General features: G+C 38.5%; 1 protein-coding gene across 1 annotated transcript; it reads left to right on the top strand.

Annotated features, from left to right (window-relative positions):
* The first annotated feature begins 10,142 nt into the window (after window positions 1-10,142).
* LOC131677817 (membrane alanyl aminopeptidase-like) lies at window positions 10,143-25,406 on the top strand. Its single transcript, XM_058957878.1, has 7 exons — window positions 10,143-10,279; window positions 14,461-15,123; window positions 22,935-24,270; window positions 24,339-24,529; window positions 24,588-24,753; window positions 24,811-24,950; window positions 25,017-25,406. Exons 2-7 carry the CDS (start codon window positions 14,462-14,464, stop codon window positions 25,309-25,311), a joined length of 2,790 nt encoding a protein of 929 aa, XP_058813861.1. The 5' UTR covers window positions 10,143-10,279; window position 14,461; the 3' UTR covers window positions 25,312-25,406.
* Window positions 25,407-26,590: the final 1,184 nt, after the last annotated feature.

Genomic DNA, 26,590 nt, shown 5'->3' with positions numbered 1-26,590 from the left:
TTAAAACAAATATTTTTCTAGATTCCTTGGACGATTCCCTTCAAAAAGCAACTTGCGACTTGATTTTAGAATAAATGGAACAGAAGATATAATCAAAAGAAAATCCTAGGTTTTACCAATTTGTCAAAAGGGGGTGTTCTCATGGCCCGAAGGTTGTTGACACAAAAATTTGGATTTTGATATCTTGGCCCTAGATGAACAATTTCTTCAAAATTTGTTCAAATCCGTGAAGGTCGATTACACGTGTCTTGATCACTTCGTGCGGAATAACCCTTACGTAATCGAACAAAAAAAAAGGTTTTCTGACAAAAACTCTGCCATTTTGCAACCGATTTTGCTGATAAACAGGTCGTCAGATCCAGAATCTCTCCAAATTTTTGTTAAATCAAGGAAGCTTCTCGATAAAAATATTGTGCAAATTTTAGACCATTCATGAAAAAACGTAAAATTATGAGTGCTTTCATATTTTCGTCCAGAAAACCGAATAGTATTATAAGTAAGGAATATAACCTAGAAAACCGTTGAAAAGTTTCTTCTTCTTTCCAGAACACTCAAAAAATTAAAAGTTGGTTGAAAAATGACTGCGTAGTTAATTTTTTAGTCCGGAAAGTACCGAAAAATAGTATTTTTGGAATAAACCAAGATTTTGAAGGTGTATTAAATTGATCAAACTTGACTTTATGTCGTATTTGACCAGACCGACAACGTTAACTGGATCTCTTGAAAAGTACCTTTTTGCCTTTCTCATATAGAAAGGTTATGCAATCACTCTGGAAAACGTCAACCTAATCCCGGCCCGGAGGGCCGAGTGTCATATCCCATTCGACTCAGTTCGTCGAGATCGGAAAAAGTCTGTATGTGTGTGTGTATGTGTGTATGTATGTGTGTATGTGTGTATGTATGTGTGTATGTGTGTGTATGTGTGTGTATGTGTGTGTGTATGTGTGTGTATGTATGTATGTGCGTATGTGTCAAATAATGTCACTCATTTTTCTCAGAGATGGCTGGACCGATTTGCCTAAACTTAGTCTCAAATGAAAGGTGCAACCTTCCCATCAGCTGCTATTGAATTTTGGATCGATCGGAATTCTGGTTCCGGAATTACGGGTTTCAGAGTGCGGCCACACAGAAATTTCTCATAAAAACTATAGGAAAAATTAAAAATAGAATTTTTATTTTTGATGCTAAATGTATTCAAGGTGCATAAAACGTCGAGATTTGATGCAAACACGAAAAAAATTTGACGAAGATTCACTTTTTTGGATTTTGCACATTTTTGCCTTTCTCATATAGAAAGGTTATGAAATCACTCTGAAAAATGTCAACCTAATCCCGGCCCGGAGGGCCGAGTGTCATATCCCATTCGACTCAGTTCGTCGAGATCGGAAAAAGTCTGTATGTGTGTATGTATGTGTGTGTATGTGTGTGTATGTGTATGTATGTGTATGTATGTGCGTATGTGTCAAATAATGTCACTCATTTTTCTCAGAGATGGCTGGACCGATTTGCCCAAACTTAGTCTCAAATGAAAGGTGCAACCTTCCCATCAGCTGCCATTGAATTTTGGATCGATCGGAATTCTGGTTCCGGAATTACGGGTTTCAGAGTGCGGCCACACAGAAATTTCTCATAAAAACTATAGGAAAAATTAAAAATAGAATTTTTATTTTTGATGCTAAATGTATTCAAGGTGCATAAAACGTCGAGATTTGATGCAAACACGAAAAAAATTTGACGAAGATTCACTTTTTTGGATTTTGCACATTTTTGCCTTTCTCATATAGAAAGGTTATGCAATCACTCTGAAAAACGTCAACCTAATCCCGGCCCGGAGGGCCGAGTGTTATATCCCATTCGACTCAGTTCGTCGAGATCGGAAAAAGTCTGTATGTGTGTATGTGTGTGTATGTGTGTCTGTATGTATGTGCGTATGTGTCAAATAATGTCACTCATTTTTCTCAGAGATGGCTGGACCGATTTGCCCAAACTTAGTCTCAAATGAAAGGTGCAACCTTCCCATCGGCTGCTATTGAATTTTGGATCGATCGGAATTCTGGTTCCGGAATTACGGGTTTCAGAGTGCGGCCACACAGAAATTTCTCATAAAAACTATAGGAAAAATTAAAAATAGAATTTTTATTTTTGATGCTAAATGTATTCAAGGTGCATAAAACGTCGAGATTTGATGCAAACACGAAAAAAATTTGACGAAGATTCACTTTTTTGGATTTTGCACATTTTTGCCTTTCTCATATAGAAAGGTTATGCAATCACTCTGAAAAACGTCAACCTAATCCCGGCCAAATTTTTTTTTCGACTCGCATAAGGTTTCTGGATTTTAACAGGGGCGTAGTTGATGGTTTACGGAGAGGGGTTACACCCCCCCCCCCTCTACTGTTCACTCCCCTCCTTTAAAAATCTCCTTAAATCACCCCTCAGACCACCACCTCATACCCCTCCCTTTCAACCCCATCATCTTTAAACCACCACTATATTACAAAGCATACCAATTTAAGCTGGGGAGTCGTTCGTTCATGGGACTTTCGCCCTCCTCACATACCCATCCCCGCATGACAAAATGAGTTAGCAAGCAGATAACATTGATCTAATGCTGATTAGGCTAATGGAGTATGATATTTTTTTGTTTCAAGTGTTTCACCGTCGACACGTAGCTCATCAAGTTCGTGGCTGGCATGCCATTGTGTATAAGTGCAAAGTGTACTAAGAATGTAATGGACATTTCCACAATTATGTTGAACATAAAAAGCCTCCGTGCCATAGTTTAGAGAAATGAGAAAGGCACAATTGCACCGCTAGGTGGATTAAAACAGGTTTTTATATTATAGCACCGTGTTATCAGACATCAGACGTCGACCTTATCTTGTCAAAATATTTCTTCGAGTCATGTCCTTGTTAATTTCGTGCACTTGCCAATATCCGGATTGTAACTAGTATTATTTAAAATGTACTTTGTTTGCTAGATAAGCCCAGTTGTATGTACCATTATTGTATTTTTGCATTCTGATGTATTTTCGAGCTATTAGGTTTTTTTGGCAGCAGAGTTACTATACCGACTATTGGCAATATAAAGATGATGGTAGGTTTATATACCTATTAGAGGTAAGTTTGAAAAAGATCACCACAAAAGAAAGCTTTTTTTCGCTTCACAAGTCAACATATAAAAATAAACAATGAAACATGAAAATTTTAATCAATCCTGCGCCTCACGGAGCCACCCCTATTCTGAACCAAATCGGTCGGATTTCCATTTCCAAAGTGCGTTCTAATGTGTGGAATTAATCATTTAAAAATATGGAAAACAGGATCCAAAGGCCGAAGAAGGGCAAGAGCTTGACGCATTTATATACCAACTTATTTAAAGAACAAGAATTAACTACTATTAGTAGTTTGGTTACGGTAGATTGGTGGATGATGAATAGAGGTATCGTAACCAAACTAACATAGAAATCTTTCCCGTACTAAAAGGTATTTGATAATTAGAGTGTATGGACCCTTTGTCACAATTTCAATAAAAGGCTTAAAATTGTTTTGGATGAACTCAGTATTTCAACGTTGTTTTTGGGCATAACATTTTGGATAAGAATTCTAGACGGTACTTGGATGCATACCCCAAGTAACCACGAAGCATTATTTAATGGCTTTAGATAGGTTCTATGTTCGCATACAAAACATATTGTTTACGGCTTCATAGTTCTATAGAGATCATTAAAGCATATTTAGTGCCGGAAGAGGCGAAATAGTGTGCCAGAATAAAACTAGTTCAGAAACGTCTTAATGGCTGTCAGCAATGTTAATGTAAAGCCGCGTGTTTAAAAAAACTTTTCCTTTCTTTATCGATATAGCAAAGAAAAATAAACTAGATAACGTACCCACCCTTCCTCTTTCCTTTCATTTGCCATGTCGACTGTTTAAATTGACGATTCAGTGTCTATAGAAATGGGGTTCGAACCGCAGTCGAAAAGCTCGTCTCCATTTGGTATACGTGTTTGATCACTAATCTGTGAGAAGATTTGCATGTATACTCGGTTTAATCCAAACTCTACCTAGATGTTTGGTTGAAATTACGCAAAAGTTCATTGTGGATATAGGTATATTTGTTATTGTACGGTGTCTCAAAGCACTATAAGAAGATTTTATATTAGCACTTAGGGTTTTCCATAAAAGCTTCATGGCATTTCACTTCAAAAGGTTTTTGGCACAATGCCTATGTTCTGTATGTCGATATAGTACTATATTGCTTCACATTTTAGGTGGTTTGAAGCATTAAAATACTTGTATACGGCTAGTTAGCAATGGAAATGCTAACTTATAGTCAATCTAGAGTATTAAATTTGTGCTAATGGTTACTTGGGACCAGAGTTTTTTTGACGGCTGAAAATGAACCTGATGCGACTCGCGGTGAATAGAAAAAATATTCATTGAAATATCCATGTTATTCATTCAGTTGAATATCGTACAATATATTCATTTCACTAATTATATAGGAAAATGTTTTTAAATGCCGGTAAAGCATATGAAACAACAATCATCATCGCTTACATTGTGCCAGGGCCTACTTTGATGCGTTTGATTCGTTGCTGCACGGCCGCTTCGTGTAATAATCGGAGACGAATGAAAATCTGCATGGATGAATGGGCGGTTTGTTCCAGGGTTGTTAATGCGATACATTTTTCACGATAATTTATCGGCGTTACTCGTTAACGATAATGTATCGTCATCGGAAACTCCGTTAACGATAATGTATCGTCGCCTTCATCGTCATCGTCGATAATTGTATCGTCGCTTTCATCGTCATCGTCGGTTCATCGGTTATCGCGATACATGTTGCGTTACTTTCCCGTTTATTGGAGTTGAAGTTAATGCGGTTAACTTTCAATTGTTTAAAAATAAATACATATTGAAGGACATGTTGTTGGCAGTTGAAAATCAATAGTTTTGGACATTTTCTATGCACAGCGGGGTCTGACGATGCGTCAAAATGAAATTATTTCAACTTTTCGGGAAAATGTATTATGTTGAAGGGAAAGTTGTTGGCAATTGAAAATCAATAATTTTGGACATTTCAATACGCAGAAGGGTCCGACGATGTGTTAAAATTGATTTTTTTCAACTTTTCGAGTAAGTTGGTGCACAGAAGAGTCCCAGGTGCACAGTGTTTCCAAGCGGCAAAAAGGTGATCAATATTGTTTTGACCATGAAGAAAACAAATTTTGAGCTATTGTGCAATTAGTAATTTTTAGCACGCAAAAACATATATTGAAAAAACTACTAAACCACTATTATTAGGCCATTCACAAATTATACTACACATTCAAGTCGTGTGGTGATTTTGAAAAGGAGAATATACATACATATTTCCAATGTTTGATTTCCTTTTCTAGTTAGGAAGCTTTTAGCCCCCTCCTCCGTTTCTTCTCTCCACTATATAACAAGGTGCTTCATGCTTCTTTCTTTTACCCTTAAATATGTAGTGTAATTTATGTACGGCCTCATAATAGAGTTTTAAACGTTTTTTGAATACAGTGAAGACCCGATTTTATTAGCCCCTTGGCGAATTATAGGCTGATAAAACGATGACATTGACAAAATCGGCACATGTTTTTTCTGGTTCTGAAGAGACGAAGTCGAAACGCAAACATCTGGAGTAACATATATTTTTTCTTTCTTTATAATAAACCGGAGCGGTTAAAATATTCTTCTTTAGTTCCTCGACAAAGCCTCATAACCCGTTCTGATCATTTAGTAAAAAAATCATACAGTACAGTATTATTATTTTTGTATATTTTGCATCTCTAAGATAAGAAAAATATGCTAAAGAAGGAATTTACTCGAATTTGACTTGAACGTAAGCTAGAGCCCACCAAACGATTTTGATAGTGTTTGTTTTACAGATTCGTATTGGTATTCGTCTGCGGAAATTGGCGGCTTCCGTACCAAAATATCGCTTTTTGGGCACTAAAACATTCGATAACTTCTAAGTTGTAAGAGATACAAATAAACTTACATTACAAAAATTCTGTATTTTCTTATGCTGAACAACATCTTGGAACATTTAAAAATTCTACAAAATCACCAGGAAAAGTATTTTGAAAAAAGCAATTTTCAGGGGTATATCAAAAAAATGTCCACAAATGTAAATTAAAATCGACAAATAGACACATAGTCTCTTCAGCGAAGTTAATACTTAAGATATTCTCAACAACTTTGCCAAAGAATTTTTTTTTTATTTTCATAAACATAAGCAAAAACTTTCTTCTCAGCTTTAGAGGGATTAATTACCCAACTAATACTTTCTAAATGCAAAAAATATAATTAAACTTTGCTGAAGACACTATAACTAAAAATGTTTTTCGTGGTTCAAAGAATTTCTTTCGCCTTTTTGCCAATTTGGATCCTTGAGTGAATTGAAAATGTCCAAAACTATCGATTTTCAACTGCCAACAACCTGCCCTTCAATATAAAAAGTTCGCGAAAAGTTGAAAAAAATTCTATTTTGATGCACCGACGGTACATTGAAGATGCCCAAAACTATTGATTTTCACTTACCAATAACTTCTTCAATATAACAAACTTTCCTCAAAAGTTGAAAAACTCCATTTTGACACATCGTCGAACCCCTGTGTATTGAAAATGTCCAAAACTATTGATTGTCAACTGCCAATAACTTTCTCTTCAATATAAAACTCACCCGAAAAGTTGCCAAAAAATTCCATTTTGACACATCGTCGGACCCCCCCCCCCCCCCTGTGCACAGAAAATGTCCAAAACTATTGATTTTCAACTGCCAACAACATGTCCTTCAATAGTTATTTATTTCTAAACAATTGAAAGTTAACCGCACCAACTTCAACCCCAATAAACGGGAAAGTAACGCAAAATGTATCGCGATAACCGATGAACCGACGATGACGATGAAAACGACGATACAATTATCGACGATGACGATGAAGGCGACGATACATTATCGTTAACGGAGTTTCCGATGACGTTGACGGGTAGTTAACGTTATCGGCGATGACGATTAATTATCGATTAACAACCCTGGTTTGTTCGTTTGACGTTTTCAGCTGCGCCACTGAATATTGAAAATGAATGCGGCTTAATATGATCAATTTTCATTCAATGAATTTGAATATTTTAAACTCTGCTTGGGACACTGTCACCTAATAAAAAAACCTGTTTTAATCCACCTAGCGGTGCAATTGTGCCTTTCTCATTTCTCTAAACTATGGCACGGAGGCTTTTTATGTTCAACATAATTGTGGAAATGTCCATTACATTCTTAGTACACTTTGCACTTATACACAATGGCATGCCAGCCACGAACTTGATGAGCTACGTGTCGACGGTGAAACACTTGAAACAAAAAAATATCATACTCCATTAGCCTAATCAGCATTAGATCAATGTTATCTGCTTGCTAACTCATTTTGTCATGCGGGGATGGGTATGTGAGGAGGGCGAAAGTCCCATGAACGAACGACTCCCCAGCTTAAATTGGTATGCTTTGTAATATAGTGGTGGTTTAAAGATAATGGGGTTGAAAGGGAGGGGTATGAGGTGGTGGTCTGAGGGGTGATTTAAGGAGATTTTTAAAGGAGGGGAGTGAACAGTAGAGGGGGGGGGGGGGGTGTAACCCCTCTCCGTAAACCATCAACTACGCCCCTGTTAAAATCCAGAAACCTTATGCGAGTCGAAAAAAAAATTTGGCCGGGATTAGGTTGACGTTTTTCAGAGTGATTGCATAACCTTTCTATATGAGAAAGGCAAAAATGTGCAAAATCCAAAAAAGTGAATCTTCGTCAATTTTTTTTCGTGTTTGCATCAAATCTCGACGTTTTATGCACCTTGAATACATTTAGCATCAAAAATAAAAATTCTATTTTTAATTTTTCCTATAGTTTTTATGAGAAATTTCAGTGTGGCCGCACTCTGAAACCCGTAATTCCGGAACCAGAATTCCGATCGATCCAAAATTCAATAGCAGCCGATGGGAAGGTTGCACCTTTCATTTGAGACTAAGTTTGGGCAAATCGGTCCAGCCATCTCTGAGAAAAATGAGTGACATTATTTGACACATACGCACATACATACACACACATACACACACACACATACACACACACATACACACACATACACACACATACATACACACATACACACACATACAGACTTTTTCCGATCTCGACGAACTGAGTCGAATGGGATATGACACTCGGCCCTCCGGGCCGGGATTAGGTTGACGTTTTTCAGAGTGATTGCATAACCTTTCTATATGAGAAAGGCAAAAATCTGAAACTGTAGATTTTCGCAAAACATTTTAATGATTTTTGCTGTGCGCACTACTACCCTTTTCTGAGTTGGTTGAAGTTTGTATGGTTAAAATGTTGACTGATTTAATTTAAATGGAGGTGGCTTACGAAGGGTTAATCTTGGAAGGAGATTTTTTGAATTTAATTTATAAATAATACAGAAATACCTAGTAGAAGCCATTGGCTTATTCAAGTGTTGAGTACAGTACTGCCTTTCTAGCAGGGATGTTCTGCCTACATTCTACTCCGAGTACTTCTGATTACTGTTCGTAAAACAGATGATCTTCTTAAGTACTTTCGCTAGAGTAAGAGTACATACCTGAATGCAATCGTTTACACTTAATCCGCTCTCCAAAATCGTCTGAAGATGGTTATTGTTCTGTCATTCGTAGACAACTTCAGACGAATTGATATGACGAAAAAGCCAAGCACTAAACTTTTATCTCGTTGTTCCTTGAATGGTACGTTATCTTGAAAGAAAAGGGCGAACGCGAAATAAATGAAACAAATGTACTAGCGAATCTCTTGTAGTTTTCATAGAAAAACTATTTGCAGGGAAGTTTTCTACATGTATAAAGCGCAGTACAAATTAAAACAATTAACTTTTCAGTAGTTGCGCTATTATCTATAATTAGGCGACGCTTGAAGCGCTAGGACGATTTGGTCTGACTTCTAGAACGTTATACACTCAATGCTCGACATCCGCAGGGTTAATCAAGTGGAAGATTCTCCACATTTTGATTTCACGCCACTCATATGAGGTTGTAGGCAGGGATGCCATTATGCCAGATTTATCGGGCAATACCAGAGATACCCGTAATGATAGCGTACATATATAATACAATTGAAGTTTTGATGTTATATCCCTAAAATAACCATGTGTCCGTCTTAACCCACCTGTCCGTCTTACCCACAGATCCCCTATGCCAAATTTCGATGATTTTGAGGTCGCTGTCAAGTGCAGATTTTACCAGACATTTTTAGTTGAACTGCGAGATTTTCTTTGAAAAATAGTGGCAAACCTGCTTGTAGGGGAATTATGGGTAGAACCGACACTGTGGGAAACACGGACACGCCACGACATTACCAAGAGATATAATTTAGTAACTATAATTCTAATTTGTAATTTATTACGAATGACTGGGAATCTTTCTGATATTTCAAATACCCTATTATGATATGGTAATATTAGAATATTAGAAACTCTTTGTGTTTATTTCTTATACTCTCTTTAACCCTCTCCTGCTAAAAAAAATTTTTTTTATTGTTTGTTGTGTGTGTACAAAAAGTATGAGTATATTAATTTATTTCCTTATAATAACGCAATTATTTTTAATTTTTCAAAACCAAAATTACTTATCCTAAAAACTATTTCTTTTATTGAAACCACTCCATCTTAAGCCTAAGCAAAACACGATTGTTTCCCCGAAAAATTCTTGCATATGCAGCCGTAAAATTTTTTCTGTTACATCTAATATCAAAAATAATTTCAAAATTATAATCTCCTAGTTTCAAGAAATTTAAAATGTAGAACAAAGAAATGGGCACTGTCACACTGACGCGAACGAATTGCAGCTAAATGGAAAAAGATACAAACAATATACTTCAATTATAAACTGTGCAAAATTATGTTCACACTTGTCCAGTGGGTAATAAGTTAGAGCCAATTTTAAATGCAGCATTAATTTCGTGTTCACCCTTTAGTACTTCTACGACTCTCATAAAATGTATTTTTTAATCACCAATGGCATCAATTCAGATACCCAGACTAAATTGTTCGCCTGATAATGATGAGTTAGAACGGACTTAACTGATTCTGCTAAATTGTACTATAAGTACTTGATATTCAACCATCCCGCCGATTAGTTACTTGGTACTAATTCGGGTGGTTACATCGTTTGCCCACGTGTGTAGGACTACCGGTTCAAAATAGTGATAAAAAGGTATGTGATATCCACTAATTGACAAAACAAGTTGGTTACGCAGGCGAAATCGGCGTGCAATTTTTAAATTCTGCATTGCAAGAACTACATTATATAAAAAAGCCATGGTGCGAAAAATAGTGTAAAATAGAAATCCAAGAAAAGTAATAACAGTGGAGATTGCTCATATTATTCGAATTAATCACGAGTCGTTTCGTAGAGTTGACAACGTTTCAAAGAGATTGTGTTTTTCAGAATTTTCAAAGTAATTTTTGTTTTAGACGTCTTTTTGCCATAAGATTTGCGAAATCAAATAATTATTCGATGTGAAAATGGTCCGATTATATATGTGCTGTTGAGCTATGCTGTTTAGCCAAACAATGAAGGCAATTCAGCTAAGGTGAACAACGCGTTTTTTTTATTTTTTTGTAATTATGTGATAAATGTTAATGTGTTGGGACATTTGATTTGGATTGCATCTTAAAATTTATTTTCTGGTTATTAAAGTGTTCTCTTAAAAATTTTCATTCCGGGAAGATATTTTATACTACCGGGAATTAAACCAAATATCTTCCATTTCCGACAACACTCTGGAAGATTTCAATCCAATCAATTATCTCGACGGATTGGGAATGTGTGTATGTACGAGTTTTAGAGAGCAGAAAAATGTTCGAAAACACCTTGAGCAGGAAAATATGTACAAAAGCCAACAACTCAGGGAACGGGTTTAAGGAGCCACCCGACTCGCTAAAACAACCACTCTTGCACCTGAACCTGATTTCTTCTGGCACTACCTTAAGGTATTACTTAGTGGAGTGGTTTTTTATGAGCACACACTTTAATCTAACTACTTAGTTACTTCAGTAGGATTATAGCACATCTCCTCGACACACTAGCAGGTTTCGACCATCCACACAACGTGGCAATTTCTGTATGGAAGTAGGAAAGCTAGCTGTGGATAGAGACTCCCAAGTAACAATTGAAGTTTTATAGCATGCTACAAGTGCAATCTAAGTTTTATCAGTGGTTATAAAACTACCATAAAACCACTATTGTTACTAGGGCTTAGTGCTTTACCCCTACCAAAACAATCTGAACGGCGTCCTCCAGATTGACTACGACTCGGCTCTCTTGTACCGTTCAGCATCGCAATTTTTTCAACCCTTTCGGACTGAGGAGGGGGCTCGTTGTTCTTTCGTCGCATTTCTCTCTTATGCTCTATCTCGGAGCAACACTTGGTCCATGAAATGGTTGACATTTGAGTTTTAATTTAATTCTCGACTCTCTCTATTACGTGGCCAATTAGCTCTCGTCCCAGTGCCGTTCAGATGCTGATTCCATGAGCCATTTGGCTCCTGTTTTCGCGAGTCATTCAGCTCCCAGCCTTATAACAATATACTCGGATAGACCCCAATGGTGAACTCACCCTACTCCGACTGAGAGTTCCCCAACGGAGGAATTTTCCCCTACACCGACATCCGCTTCCTTGAGCCATTTAGCTCCTTGCTTTATCTGATATTGCCCGGCGGTGCATTATCCTTTTCCGACTGAGATTTCGCTGGCAGCGAAATTTTTCTCGGTGCCGATATATGTGTCGTGATCCAATTAGCTCCCATTTTTGTCACGATATATACGGATAACCAAGGCGGTGAATCTACTCTACAGTGGATTCCCCGGCGGTAGATTTCTCCCGAACATTTTCGTGAGGCATTTAACTTCCCGGCTTCGTCCCGATCTACTCGATATAGTCCCCTCAACGGCTGTGTACCTAACCGACTTAACGGCTAGCCAGTAGGTGCTGAGGTCTGTCCAGTGATTCCGGATGGAGCGTAGCTGCCGGTTCACTGATGCCCCAACGACCCACTGCTAGCTATACGACACAATCTATTCTTTACAATCCCCAGCGGCGAAGCTAGCTTATTCACGAGCTACTCGATAGGGTGCCGAGGTCGGTCCAGCGATATCGGTGAATCCTGAAGTCCAGTTCACTGGTGCTCCGACGACTCCAACCCGGTGGTAAATCGCGTACTACTCAACTGGACCTAGTCTACACCGATGGAGAATTCCTCGGCGGCGGAATTTCCCCCGAAACCCGATTTATGGTTTCACGGCGGCATTCTAGCCGACAGCGGTACTCTTTTCATCCCTTCGAAAGTTTCTCTGAAGCTCGGAGAGTATACTCGAAACCACTCTGTTGACAGCATTCTAGATATGCACGTCGTGGCACATGTCCTCGACGATATTGTCAACTGTCACAGCAGATATACCTCTTCAAACTTCTTAAGCTCTAGGGCATTCAAAGACTACGTGTTCTGGAGTCTCCTGCACGTGTACAATCCGGGAAAAAAGGTACCGGTGCATGTTCAAACCGATGCAGGTATTTCCGGAAGCATCCGTTCCCGGACAAAATTGCGTCAAACGGAAGCTCATCTCGCCGTACTTCCTATGCACCCACACCGAAACATTTGGGATGAGTCGGTAGGTTTATCTTTCTTTCTCCGCGTTGTCCTACTCTTGCTACCACTTTCTCGCCAGTACTCGGCTCTGAAAGTAACTTTTCACAGTCTTGCACAAAAAGTCCTGGACCCACATTCTGTGCAGCACAATGGCGATAGCTACCCAGTTGGCGCTGATGATCGCAGTAGTGCTGGTAGTGCTTCGGGAAAGTACCTTCACGATAATTTTCAATTTGTCAGCGCACATTTCAGCTGGCGTCGTTTGACCCTTGATTTTGGCCATCAACGTTGCCCCAGGGATTGGCGTTTACTACTCTGTCTAGCTCCTTGTAACAGGTGGACTTACTCAGCACTATCTCAGCGGCACTAGCCACCCGGAATGTTGCGTTGATGAATGGTGCTTTTGAAAAAGTGGCTGTAGATTTTTCATTATGCAGTTGTGTAGCGCTCCCCCAGCACAGTGTGGTGGTGTGATAAAAAATCACCGCCACTTTTTCAAAAGCATCATTCCGGCCGGTTATTTTTTCCACCAACTATTTTGCATAATTTGAATCGCGATAATCTAATAAATCGACTGATTTTGTTCTTTTACAATTTAATAAATGCTTTATATGTATAAAACAAAGTTGAACACCTTTTTTCCAACACATACTATCAAGCGTTCAATTCGTATAGACGCACACCCACATTAAGGTGCCATAAGAACCTTAAGGTGCTATAAGATTGAAAATCAGTAATATGACATGAAAATTCAATTTTCTCGTGTTTTTTTACTCACAAAATGTACTGTGTATATGTATGCATGTTCCACTGGGACATTAGCAATTTTAAAAACAATGCGTTGTGAATTGCATATATAGAGTAAAGTATCTATTTTGGCCCTATTAGGGAGCATACCCTACTATTTTGTAAATTACGTGGCGGCGTACAATCTATGGGATGCGTATAAACTAGCATCAGCGTTTGTCTTTTTTTCTTTCTAAGAACCAATACAATAACTAAATTAGCCTGAGAATGGTGAAATGCTTCCGTTTGAGTACAACGAAAACTCGAATCGAATGTCCCAATTCTCGCACTACCACTTGAGTCAAGGCGTTGAATAAAGATGGCAGGCACTGTTCTCATCAACGGCCTCAAACGGGTAGGATATATTGGGGGCGAAAATAGGCTCATTATTTTAAGTGACATTCTGTGGGCAAAAAAAACATGGGAAAATTGAATCATGTCGTAATATTTACTGATTTTCAATGTTATAGCGTCATAACACATCTAAAAACTTGGGGTTATCCATTTGTGTTATAATTTTTAGGATTTGTTGGAGAATAGTGAATATATAGTTCAAATTCAAGTTCAAATTAAAGTTCTGGCTACTTTTGAGACCTTTTTATGCTTGGTGCTAGGAGTGGTAACATGTCGATTGTTTAGAATATCAAACTATTAATCTAGAGCTAGAAAATAGATTATTTGTAAAAGTTTCTGAAAGGTGGACCAATCCCTCATAATAAATAATGCCACCTGATGTGGGCCATAAATTCTCTTGTATGCGTCCATCACGTTTATCATTTATGTTTTTATTACCATACGTTGTCTGATAAAGACTACAAATCGAGTACGTACCAACTAATCAATCATGAGTATGCGAAAACTACTTATCTGGGGCAGTTGAGACTAGCCCGAAGGCTCGAACCAGTTGATAACATACAATTATGACGATTGTAATGATCTTTGATATGTTTATCATTTCAGGATGCAGAGCATTGTGCTGTATCTGCTGGGCTCGGTCCTCTGTGTCGTGCTATCGAACCCGGTAGATCTAGTCCAACCTGCAGATTCCGAAGAGGCTCCTCGAGTGGAATTGGAAGAATACCGTTTGAGTGATGACATCTGGCCGTCGCATTATGACATTGAATTGACTCCATATTTCGAAGACGAGGCTGGCCATGTGGCGTTCACATTCGATGGTATTGCTGTCGTCAGGCTGAGGCCGTCCAAGGCCGGGGTAACTAAGATAGCCCTGCATGTAGCTGGAATCACAATCAGCTCCTTGTTTTTGAAAGAAGCTTCCGACAGTACAGATGTACCTATTGGCACTACTACGTATAACAATGACACCGAAATACTCACAATTCCAGTAGATACAGCCCTTTCGGCAGCAATTGATTATTTGTTGATTGTTAACTACGTAGGTGTTTTGGGTGATGATATGCGGGGATTCTATAGAAGCTATTACAAAGTGAATGGTACGAAGGTTTGGATGGCATCAACTCAGTTCCAGACTACGTCAGCAAGACGAGCATTTCCTTGCTTCGATGAGCCTAAATTTAAAGCTACGTTCCAGGTGAAAATTAATCGTCCTGAAAATTATCGATCCTTTTCGAATACTGCACCAAAATCGCACAGTCCTATCGGGTAAGATTTGTGGAATTTGAGTAAATGGAAAAATTGTAATGACTCCTCAGAATGTAGAAGTACATTAGGTCGAACAATTCTTCGATTATTGGTTATCTTCGCCAACGTTTCGAGCCGTGGGTGTGGTTTCTCTTCAGGGCCTGCATTTATTAGTTAATAATGTTAAAATTTCATATAAATATTTAAAAAGATGCACTAAAAATTTCCCTCCCTCGATAAGAATCAGAATATTTGGTATACGAGTATCTGTCAGTTTTGAGAAGGTGCATATGCGGTTCCCGCTATATACCATAAGCTACAAATCGATTCTTTGGTCTAAAATCTAGTACTAATAGACCGAAAGTACTAGATATTCAGTGTCTTCGAAACAATTGCTCCGCAATAAGTGACCTTCATTTTGGAGTAAACAAAACCAGGGTGGCCCTCTCAATTGTTTAAACAAAATAATTGTCTCCTGAACGATAAAAGACAGGACCACACACTCTTCCAAAGAAATATAGAAAATTATTTCTGAGTAAAATCGTTGAAAATTTCCAAAATCTATCTTTAACGGTTTTTATTTTACAGGCTTAGAGTTACTCTTAAAATACAGTTTTTTAGTAAAACATCTTTGAAATTAATTTCTCATAGTTTTCGACTTTAGACAATAGATTGCTCAGAAATTGTTCCGAAGGCAATGATTGTCTAGTGCATTCGGTTTATAAGTATTGAATTTTTGATCAAAAAACGATCGATTTGGTACGAAACATAGTGTTCCATGAGGGCAGTTGTTACTTTGAGATCTTTTATAATGCTGTCGTGGAAGTTGTAACCATCTGCTAATCACTCATCCAGTTTGTTTGCCAATCGCAATATCGAACAAAACACTACGTCATCACCTAACGTAGCAAAATCAACGGTTGCCCTACGCATCAGAACCACTTACATACAAGTCTACTCGGGCCGAGTTAAGCTGCTGGTTTTAGTATGCGATTGATCAGTGTCTGAAAGTGAGACTTCCAGGAGGGACGAGCCCCAAGAGCTACCGCTAAGATCTAACGGATGCTTCAAGCAGCATGCAGGAAGTAACGCTGCAGTTGTGAGAAATGTTGCGCTTGGGTGACGCTAGTCGCTCATCCTCTTGGAAACACAAATGAGTCGGATCATGTGAACGCCGGAGAAAAATAAATTCGCGATTCACACCTCCTATTTTCGCGTAGCGCTCGAGACCGACATGAGCGAAAGATTTCAGATACTTGAGATGTTTGATGGGGCTTACTCATAGTGTAATCATTCGGAGGAACCTGTAGCTGAAGCCTCGCCACACGTTTATCTGCGCAGCTACTTTGCGATCTGGTCTTCAATATGGATAAAGCGTTTGTACAGTATCTCGACACGGACTCAATATTGCATCCCAGGATCCCGAAGCTGCCGTATTCCTACGAGTTGACCTGCGCACTTCAACGTTCGTTCTGCCAATGCACCTAGAACTTGTGCAGCAAAGGGATTCATAAATTACGTAGCACTTTTAGGGGGAAGAGGGGGTACGTCAAAGTCTGACATGTTGTGACATATGGGGATGGGGAGTAAGCTAAAACGTAACGTAACATGCTTTTACTGAAAAAAGAAAAAAAATTTCAAAGAATTTGAAACGTTATAGGAGAGGGGAATTTCTAAAATTCGACTTTAGTCCAGAGAAGATCGGTTGACAGTTTTTGCTTAAAATGTAAACCAAAGTCGCTGCCATACGTGTCATAAGTGATGACAAAATATGTATGACTTGTCATAAATGGGCACAGAAGATTTCATATAAAAATGAATCATAACTGATTCGTAAAATTATACGTTAACCCTCTGGAAGTCGCGCAAATGGCTCACTGAACGAGCAATGCCCAATGTTATACTTTCCCATGCGGTAGCAGCAATATCAAGCAACAAAATAAAGATATTGGACAACAAATTTCCACAATTTTCCTCCTTTATTCAGGAAAAACAATAAGTAAAAGTTGGAACAACAATTTAGACAATTGTAACAATTTAGAGACAATATATCAAACAATCTAATTGTTGACAAGGGACTAGACGAACAAAATATTCTCCTAGCATAATTCATCACTAAATTTCGGCATACTTTCCAAAAATAGCGAAAATTCAAAAGGAAATCTTTTCAATAATCCTGAAAACATAGGTCCACCAGACTACCAAGTGCAGAGAAATTAATTGATTGTCCTGTTAAGTATCATCTGAAAAAACTGGCAAAAGTCAAGATGACATTTGTTGATTCTGTAACTACGAGCCCGAGAGCTCGGAACATATTCTCTGGCATTGTGCAGTACTATTTTTTCGAAGGGAGTGATACTTCGGAAGGCATCTAATGACGCCTCATGAGGTATGCCATACTTGTTCCAAATGGATCCTCAGCTACATTAATAATGTGCTACCCGGTTGGGATGACACATGTGGAGTAACAAACAACTCGCTTCCAACTACATTGGATTCGGGCAATTTGTAACATGTAAAGCAAACAGCCACAAAAGATAACCTGAGTAGTGGTCGCAGTGGCAAAGTTTCCTCCAAACAAAAAAGGGCAGAGAAAAGTAGACTTTTTACGGCTCATGTACGTACACGTCACATGACATAAATACTACATCACTAGCTGGTGGAAAATAATAAACAAAACCTGTTTTAATCCACCTAGCGGTGCAATTGTGCCTTTCTCATTTCTCTAAACTATGGCACGGAGGCTTTTTATGTTCAACATAATCGTGGAAATGTCCATTACATTCTTAGTACACTTTGCACTTATACACAATGGCATGCCAGCCACGAACTTGATGAGCTACGTGTCGACGGTGAAACACTTGAAACAAAAAAATATCATACTCCATTAGCCTAATCAGCATTAGATCAATGTTATCTGCTTGCTAACTCATTTTGTCATGCGGGGCTGGGTATGTGAAGAGGGCGAAAGTCCCATGAACGAACGACTCCCCAACTTAAATTGGTATGCTTTGTGATATAGTGGTGGTTTAAAGATGATGGGGTTGAAAGGGAGGGGTATGAGGGCTGGATGGGGTGGTGGTCTGAGGGGTGATTTAAAGAGATTTTTAAAGTAGGGGCGCGAACAGTAGAGGGGGGGGGGGTGTAACCCCTCTCCGTAAACCATCAACTACGCCCCTGTTAAAATCCAGAAACCCTAAACGAGTCGAAAAAAAATTAGGGATTAGGTTGACGTTTTTCAGAGTGATTGCATAACCTTTCTATATGAGAAAGGCAAAAATGTGCAAAATCCAAAAAAGTGAATCGTCGTCAAATTTTTTTTCGAGTTTGCATCAAATCTCGACGTTTCATGCACCTTGAACACATTTAGCATCAAAAATAAAAATTCTATTTTTAATTTTTCCTATAGTTTTCTGTGTGGCCGCACTCTGAAACCCGTAATTCCGGAACCAGAATTCCGATCGATCCAAAATTCAATAGCAGCCGATGGGAAGGTTGCACCTTTCATTTGAGACTAAGTTTGGGCAAATCGGTCCAGCCATCTCTGAGAAAAATGAGTGACATTATTTGACACATACGCACATACATACACACACACACACATACAGACTTTTTCCGATCTCGACGAACTGAGTCGAATGGGATATGACACTCGGCCCTCCGGGCCGGGATTAGATTGACGTTTTTCAGAGTGATTGCATAACCTTTCTATATGAGAAAGGCAAAAACGGCAAAACCGAATGGGATTGTTTTCAACCAAGAAACTTCATTAGTGTTCGTGAGACCAGCCGACAAGAACTCAATTGTAGGAAAAGTTTTGTTCCCAATACAAGAACCTAGCTAATGGTTATGGTAGATCTGCATAGGAATTATGTACATATGTCATCAGAGACATCTGTTGGCCTCAATGTGCACTTGATGCTGGGATAGTTGTCTAGTTTTTTGTTGTCACAAGAAAGCACAACTTGTTCAATCGGAAATTGACGCTTGTCATAATCGTGTTTCGCTAGATCTCAGTAACCTAGCAGAATTTCGGAATTATGAAATTCATTTCCTGTCCCTCAAACTCTCAACTTGATCCTGCGCACCAGATATGTGTGGGCGTTGCAGAAGTGGGGGATATTCCAAGGTAATTACTTCAGCCTTTGGCTTTGTTTGACGATAAACCCTCTTAGTAGGGCTAATCAAAACGAGTTCGGTTATCAGATGAGGTAGAGAGAAAGTACACCAGAAATCTCAGGGTAAATACTGACTCGACCGAACAACTTGCTGCAGTCAGACAATATGTATATCCAAAAATGATACGTAGGTTACGTGTATGGTCTAGACAAATGCTGATCTGTTCAGCTGCTTCCAGGGCGATTGGTCGACACTGGAGGTTACGGAATGGACGAAAATGAGATGGTTTGGGATTCCGAGCAAATTCTCATGGGTTTAAACATCATACAACCTCATATAAATACCATGAATATGGTCCGCGCTAAATTTCACGATCATCGAAGCACCATCAAATGGTCCCAAAAATTCATAAATACACCAAAACATGGTTGTTATGTGAGATGTTCCATGGTGGTGGTATTTTTATGGGTTGAAGCCATTTCAAACACTATCAAAACATCATGCAACGGAGCGAATTTGGACCATGAGCGTGGGGGAATTATGGGCTTTTCGTTTGCTCGTAATATGCTTCGTGGTGAATCCTTCAAGTATCCCCGCGATTCACAACACTGCCGAGTGAACTGTGCCTCGAAGTCTTTCTTGAACATGGGGAATATGATCAGAGAAATCGAAGTCGATATCATACCCGCAATGCAGACGAGAAGTTTCAGGTAGTATGTTTGGCACCAAGATGTCGAGAATATATATCGGATGAGTCATTCACCGCACCGCACCATTAACCACATCTTGACAGACTTCCGCATACTCGCTAACACAGCATATAATATAGCAGGTGTTCTTACGAGTGCACTCATATCATTCTTAAACCTTAATTATTCTTTTCAGATTTTTAAATTTAAAAAAACCAAATTAAATTCAACCAACAAACTGACAGTTGTCCGACTAAATGACGTATCTGCAAATATCTCGTTCGCCTCATTATTAACCGGGAAAGCACCCCACACAGCATGATCTGGTACTTTGTTAATCCGGTAACAGCCTGCCATCCCAAGTTTCATCGACAAACTATGGTAGATCTGATAAGGCAACCTACAGAGTCGTGCAAGTCGCATGGTGTTATTGTCCTAAAAGGAAACAAACTAAAAAAATGCTTTTTGAATAGTTTCGGGCCTAAAAATTGGAAAAGGACTGAGATATTAACTCACGGTACTAATCTGCATCATAATATGCCTTAACCCGCTATTGAAATATGCATTCATCACGTTCTTGTTAACTTGCTGATTTTTGTAAGTAATATAAGAAATGAGGAAAGGTAAATATATAAACAAATATTTTTTCACTCCTATTATTGTAATATTTTTCCTGCCAATAACAATACTCCCCTTACGAGCACGCATGAGGACATAGCTAAAGAAGTATGTTTGTTTACTTTGCACGATATGTAGCCGGTGACATATTCGATTGGTAGATTTGGCTTCATTCTGTGCGAGACTTTACATAAGTAAACAACGCCTTAGGCGCCGACTACAACGGTTTAGTGTACTGTCAAAACGAAAATTCAATAAGAATATACTTCAACTATTGGCGCGGCAGCTTTCTAAGGATATTGCAGTCGAATGTTCATAATATTTCTAAACTTTAACGAACTCGATAAGTAGTTATCTTAAATGTATATCGCACCCAACAATATGTCGGTACGATAACCATCGACATACTTCAACCACAGAGAACAGACATCCATGATCGAACAAAAAGATTTAAAAAACGTGTGTAAACATTTGAATTAATATACGATAAACATTAGCGCCGCCACATCAACCTATCCCAACTATCCGCCAAATTCTTTCCGGAACCGGTTCAAAATCCTGAATGGATTCAGTATGGAATCTTGCTCAAAGAAAACAACCAATTCCGGCTCTATCGGTTGATGCATTTGAGCTGGAATTCATGCTGGAAGTCCGAACCGGTTCCGGACCTATTTTAATCCACCTAGCGGTACAATTATGCCTTTCTCAATCATGAATCACGAGAATGTGTGCGTTGTTTATATTCATTAAAAGCTTTTAAATGCATATATTACATTTTATTATTATACATCACATGACAACTATATACAGGAAAATAAATCATTATTCGAGTTCTAAAATTTTGAAAAAAATTTTTTTCGAGATAACATAAAATCTCGACGTATCATGCATTTTAAAGATGTTTGGCATCAAAAATACGAATTCGATTTCTGAAATTTCATGAGGTCCCCCCTTTGAAAAAAAAAATTGAGTTCCGGCTTATATGGGAATTTCATATGTGACCGGACGATTTAGTCTATATTTCCGGACCCATATAAGCGATCTGTACGAAATTTTATAGACATCTATAGGGATATTATAGCTATCATTTTGGACTGAGTTTGTGAAAATCGGCTCAACCATTTCCGGGAAACTGATGTGAGTTCGTATATTTTGAAAGATGGCCGCTTTTCCCGGGCACTTCCGGAACCATCTATGGTGGTCAATGTAGTCAACGAAAGTTTGGTTGGCCGTCGGTGACCTAGAACAGCAAATTTAAGTTGTTTGAGAGACATTTTAGCGAAATTTTTACCTTTTTTGCTTTCATCGGAGTATCGGTTTGAATCACAATTTGCTATGTGATCGCACGCCACAACCTGTAACTCCGGAACCGGAAGTCGGATCGGGATGAAATTAAATAGCCATTTACGGGGACGCAATACCTTTCATTTGAGGCCAAGTTTAGTCGAATCGGTCTAGCCATCTCCGAGAAACCGATGTAACTGTTATTCTGAATTTAGATACTTCCGCCGGGGCTTCCGGAACCGATGATTGTGGCCAATGTGGCCAAATAGACTTTGAATGGATGTTAGTGACCTAATACCACACATCGAAGCAGTTGTGGTCATATTTTGGAAAATTTTTCACCTTTATACATTCATTGCAGAATTTATTAAAATCGACATTTTCTGCGTGTTCGTACTCATCACCCTGTAATTCCGGAACCGGAAGTCGGATCCATTAGAAATTCAATTGCAGCCTATGGAAACGTTGCACCTTTCATTTTAGACTAAGTTTGTCAAAATCGGTTCAGCCATCTCTGAGAAAAATGAGTGACATTTTTGGTCACATACACACACACATACACACACACATACACACACATACATACATACACACATCCATACACACACAGACATTTGCCGAACTCGACGAACTGAATCGAATGGTATATGTCTCTCGGCCCTCCGGGCCTCCGTTAAAAAGTCGGTTTTCAGAGCAATTGCAATACCTTTCTATTGAAAAAGGCAAAAAACATGACGACAGTAGCGCACCTGGTTTGGATATCCCAACTACCTTCGAAATCGCTAGAGATTTTACATAAGTTGAATGCTGAAGATGGACGTCTGTTTTCTGTGCTTCAACTTTCCATAGTGAACATAGTGGATGTTTTCCTCCTCAAAACTATCAGGTACCGGCACACCCATGCATGTATTCTGTGATTTTGTTGATTTTTGTCGAATGAAGGGATTTTCGTCTTTTTTGTTCTACCATTTTAAAAAATAGACCCTTAAGAAGACCCATAGTAGAGAGTCGAAACGTTGGCGTAAGTAAAAAATAGTTGGCACAATTTTTGCTGTAACTGAACTGTCGAAACGTATGCTGTGGGTTATGTTAATAACGAGAATCTTTGTCATTTATTTACAGTAACGGTCGCATTCAAGACGAGTTTGAAAAAACGCCGATAATGTCAACTTATCTAGTTGCATTTATCGTGGCCGATTACATAGTGAATGAGAAGGATGGTATGGGTATTTTAGCACGTCCCGAGGCATTCAATCAAACTGACTACAGTTTACAAGTTGGAATTGATTTGTTGGCAGCATTAGAATCGTGGATCTCCTACCCGTACAGCTCTGTTCCTGAGATGACTCGAATGTATATGGCAGCGATTCCAGATTTTTCAGCTGGCGCAATGGAAAACTGGGGTTTGCTGACTTATCGCGAGACAAATATTCTCTACCGGAGTGATGACTCGACTAGCCTGCAACAACAACGAATCGCGGCCGTCTTAGCACATGAGATAGCTCACCAATGGTTTGGAGATCTGGTAACGTGTGAGTGGTGGGATGTTACGTGGTTGAACGAAGGATTTGCACGATATTTCCAATTCTTTGGAACGGCTTTGGTCGAAAAGAACTGGGATTTGCCATACCAGTTCGTCGTTGAACAGCTACAGGGTGTCATGCAGATGGATAGTTTGGAATCAACGCATCCCATGACGCATAACGTTTACACTCAGGCTCAGGTTAGCAATATTTTTGATAGTATATCGTACAACAAGGGGGCCGTTACCTTGAGAATGGTTGAACATATTTTAAATACGACAACCTTTAAAAACGCTCTCGGAGAATATATAAAAGAGCGAGCGTACAAAACTAGTAGACCTGAAAATCTATTTGCAGCACTTAATGAGCATGGAGACGCGACAATTGGTAGTTTCATGGAACCTTGGACAGTTCAAGCTGGCTACCCACTGGTAACTGTAACCGAAACTGCAGAAGGATTTTCTATTACGCAGAAGAGATTCTTTCAAAATGGAATGAATCACGAGGACAAAACATTATGGCCTATTCCCGTAACGTATGCCACAAAAGCAGAAGACTTTGCCAATACGAAACCAATGATTGTTGATACTGTAGAGTATAATATTACGATCAGCAATCCAGATCAACTGTCGTACTTCATTCTCAATAATCAGCAAGTCGGATACTATCGCGTAAACTATGATTCTAGCAATTGGAATAAAATAAGCAAAGCTCTCCAATCAGAAAATTTCGGAGGCATCCACGTTCTCAACAGAGCACAGATTGTTGACGATTTGTTCAACTTAGCTCGTGCAGGAGAAATTAAGTATGATTCCGCACTTGAGATCCTAAATTATCTATTGAACGAAACGGAGTATCCGCCATGGTTAGCAGCGGTAAATGGGTTGACAACATTATCTCGTAGAATTCATCTTGATGATGAAGCATTATTTGCGGTAAGCATTACTACTGTTGTCAAAGTAATATTTATTTAATTACATTGTAAATATTTTACACCTATCAGCAATACATCGTACTACTGTTTAGTAAGGTATACAGTTTGGTGAAGTTCGAGGCTCCTAGTGCAAATGAAAGGCGACTATTGACCTACCTTAGAACCAACGTTCTCCAGTGGACTTGTAACTATGGATACAAAGTATGCAAAGAGGCTGCATTCGACGAATTTGAACGATTCTACGCCAACCCTGCCGAAAAGTATGTACTGATATCACTTGGGCTTTGCTATCGAATTAACGGTTTAATTATTGTGTAGAGTTCACCCTGATATTCGACAAATAGTCTACTGTGAAGGCATTCGTCAGGGTTCAAACGAACATTTCGATTTTCTATGGAATCAATATCTTACCACCAACATGGCGACAGACCAGATTATAATTCTACAAGGTCTTGGTTGTGCCCGAGATAAGGAGCAAATTTACGTAAGAAGAGTTTTTTTAAATCGGTAACAATATTCATTGGATTTTTTTCAATTTCAGAAATTGATGGATGCAATTAGTTCAGATGATATCAGGCCGCAGGATAAGAGCAGCGCTTTTTCATATCTACTGGCAAACCAATATACTATTGATCATCTGTCCGAGTATCTTCGATCCTATTATGCACGATGGGCTATTGCGTAAGTAAAACAAATCTAAGTGCAATCTGAGTGTTTGCTCAAATACCTTTTTTTCTAAACGTCTAGGCACGGCTCGTACATAAATGTGGCTTCGGCATTCAACAGTCTGCTGGCTCGCATGAAAACTGATGAACAGGTGCAGAGGATTCAAACTTTCGCTGCCAGAAACGAAAAAGTGTTTGGTGAAACTGCCTACAAATCCATTCTGCAAGGGATAGCGGATTACAATACCAACAAGGAATTTATCGAAAAAAATCGTGAAGCCATAGGCAATTTCCTGGAGTTGAAAACATCTGGTGCTAGTATGATAACCGTGAGCTTGATTGCATTCATTTGCGTTGTGATAGCTATGTTGCAGTGAGAACTCATAGTTGATAATTCACCTTCCTATTATATCCAACATCATATGCTGGAGTCCTGATTTCAATAGACTAAAATAAAATTATTTGACTAAAATTACTGTGCTTTTTTATTGCGGAATCATGTAAAATAGTCACAAAAAGGTAAAATAATAGCAGCAGACGGTAGTGTCGACTCCTATGAAACTTGGAGCTATCTAGGAAGTGTCTGAATATGAGAAAATCAGGTGAATAAATAAAAAATAATAGTGGGGTTATATACAAAGTTGTAACTCAAAAAATCGAAAAAAAATATTTAAAAATTAAAATTTAAAAATAATTTAATGTTTTAAATTACAGCCGTTTGTAACGCGCTGGTTCTTCCACGAATGAAGTTAACACAAAACTTTAAACGCAATTATCTCGAAATGAAGTTTTTGAAAAGTACCGTTGCGGTGAACGTGATATCTTAATTTTTTTTTTTGATTTGTATGTATTTACATTCTCGTGTACTTGAACGATTCCTTTTTCTTCAAAAAAAAATTTAATTCTTTGCAATGAATTTATGTTTAAAATTTTGAACATCATAAAACTCAATTTTTTGGTCAACATGTTTTATTTGCAAGAATTTTTTTTTATTAGGAAACAGATCCGTTCAAGTACAACACAATACATTTTTCTTCAAGAATCTTTTTAATTTTTGGATTTCAGTTCAGTTGAGCTTGGAGAGCATTCATCGAAAACCACTGCCAAAAAACAACGCTTCGGGGATGGGCCATAGCTCCGAGAATATTTTTTTTAATTCAACTTGTTTTTTCTATCTTCGATAGTGCTACCAATGAACTGTTTTTCATTTTTTCAAAAAAAAAAAAAAAACCTTTGCATAAAACACTTTAAAAATCATGAACTTAGCTCATTTTTTACCACAACTTTGTAAATAACCTCTTAAACACCATGTTGTAGCGGTCATGTCATATTCAGCAGTATTTTTCAAATTTAGTAGAGCCGGTTTGATTTGTTTGCGCCAAGAGTTAGACAATCTACCGTTGATCGACAAATCCCGGTCAAACCATTCGGAATTCGATTCGGAATCCTGAATGGAGTCATTATGGATTCCAAATCAAATGCAACAACCGATTCTGAGTCGGAATCGGTTGTTGCATTTGATTTAGAATCCATAATGACTCCATTCAGAAATCCGAACCGGTTCCGGAATGAGTTTAACTGGGATACTCCTCTCCGCAATAGCAGAGATGCCAGATACTTTTTTCAAATGCCCACAATAAAAAATTTTAAATGTCA

This window comes from Topomyia yanbarensis, chromosome 1 (genome assembly GCF_030247195.1).
Source record: "Topomyia yanbarensis strain Yona2022 chromosome 1, ASM3024719v1, whole genome shotgun sequence".
In the NCBI taxonomy this organism is placed as follows: Eukaryota; Metazoa; Arthropoda; class Insecta; order Diptera; family Culicidae; genus Topomyia; species Topomyia yanbarensis.
Note: the sequence above shows the minus strand (reverse complement) of the source record. Positions and strands in the feature narration are given on the sequence as shown.

Excerpts from the sequence above, each read along its gene's own strand:
- LOC131677817 (XM_058957878.1), top strand. The coding sequence starts at position 14,462 with ATGCAGAGCATTGTGCTGTATCTGCTGGGCTCGGTCCTCTGTGTCGTG. Across the intron at positions 15,124-22,934 it reads AAATCGCACAGTCCTATCGG|TAACGGTCGCATTCAAGACG; the intron begins GTAAGATTTGTG and ends ATTTATTTACAG. Across the intron at positions 24,530-24,587 it reads TACGCCAACCCTGCCGAAAA|AGTTCACCCTGATATTCGAC; the intron begins GTATGTACTGAT and ends ATTATTGTGTAG.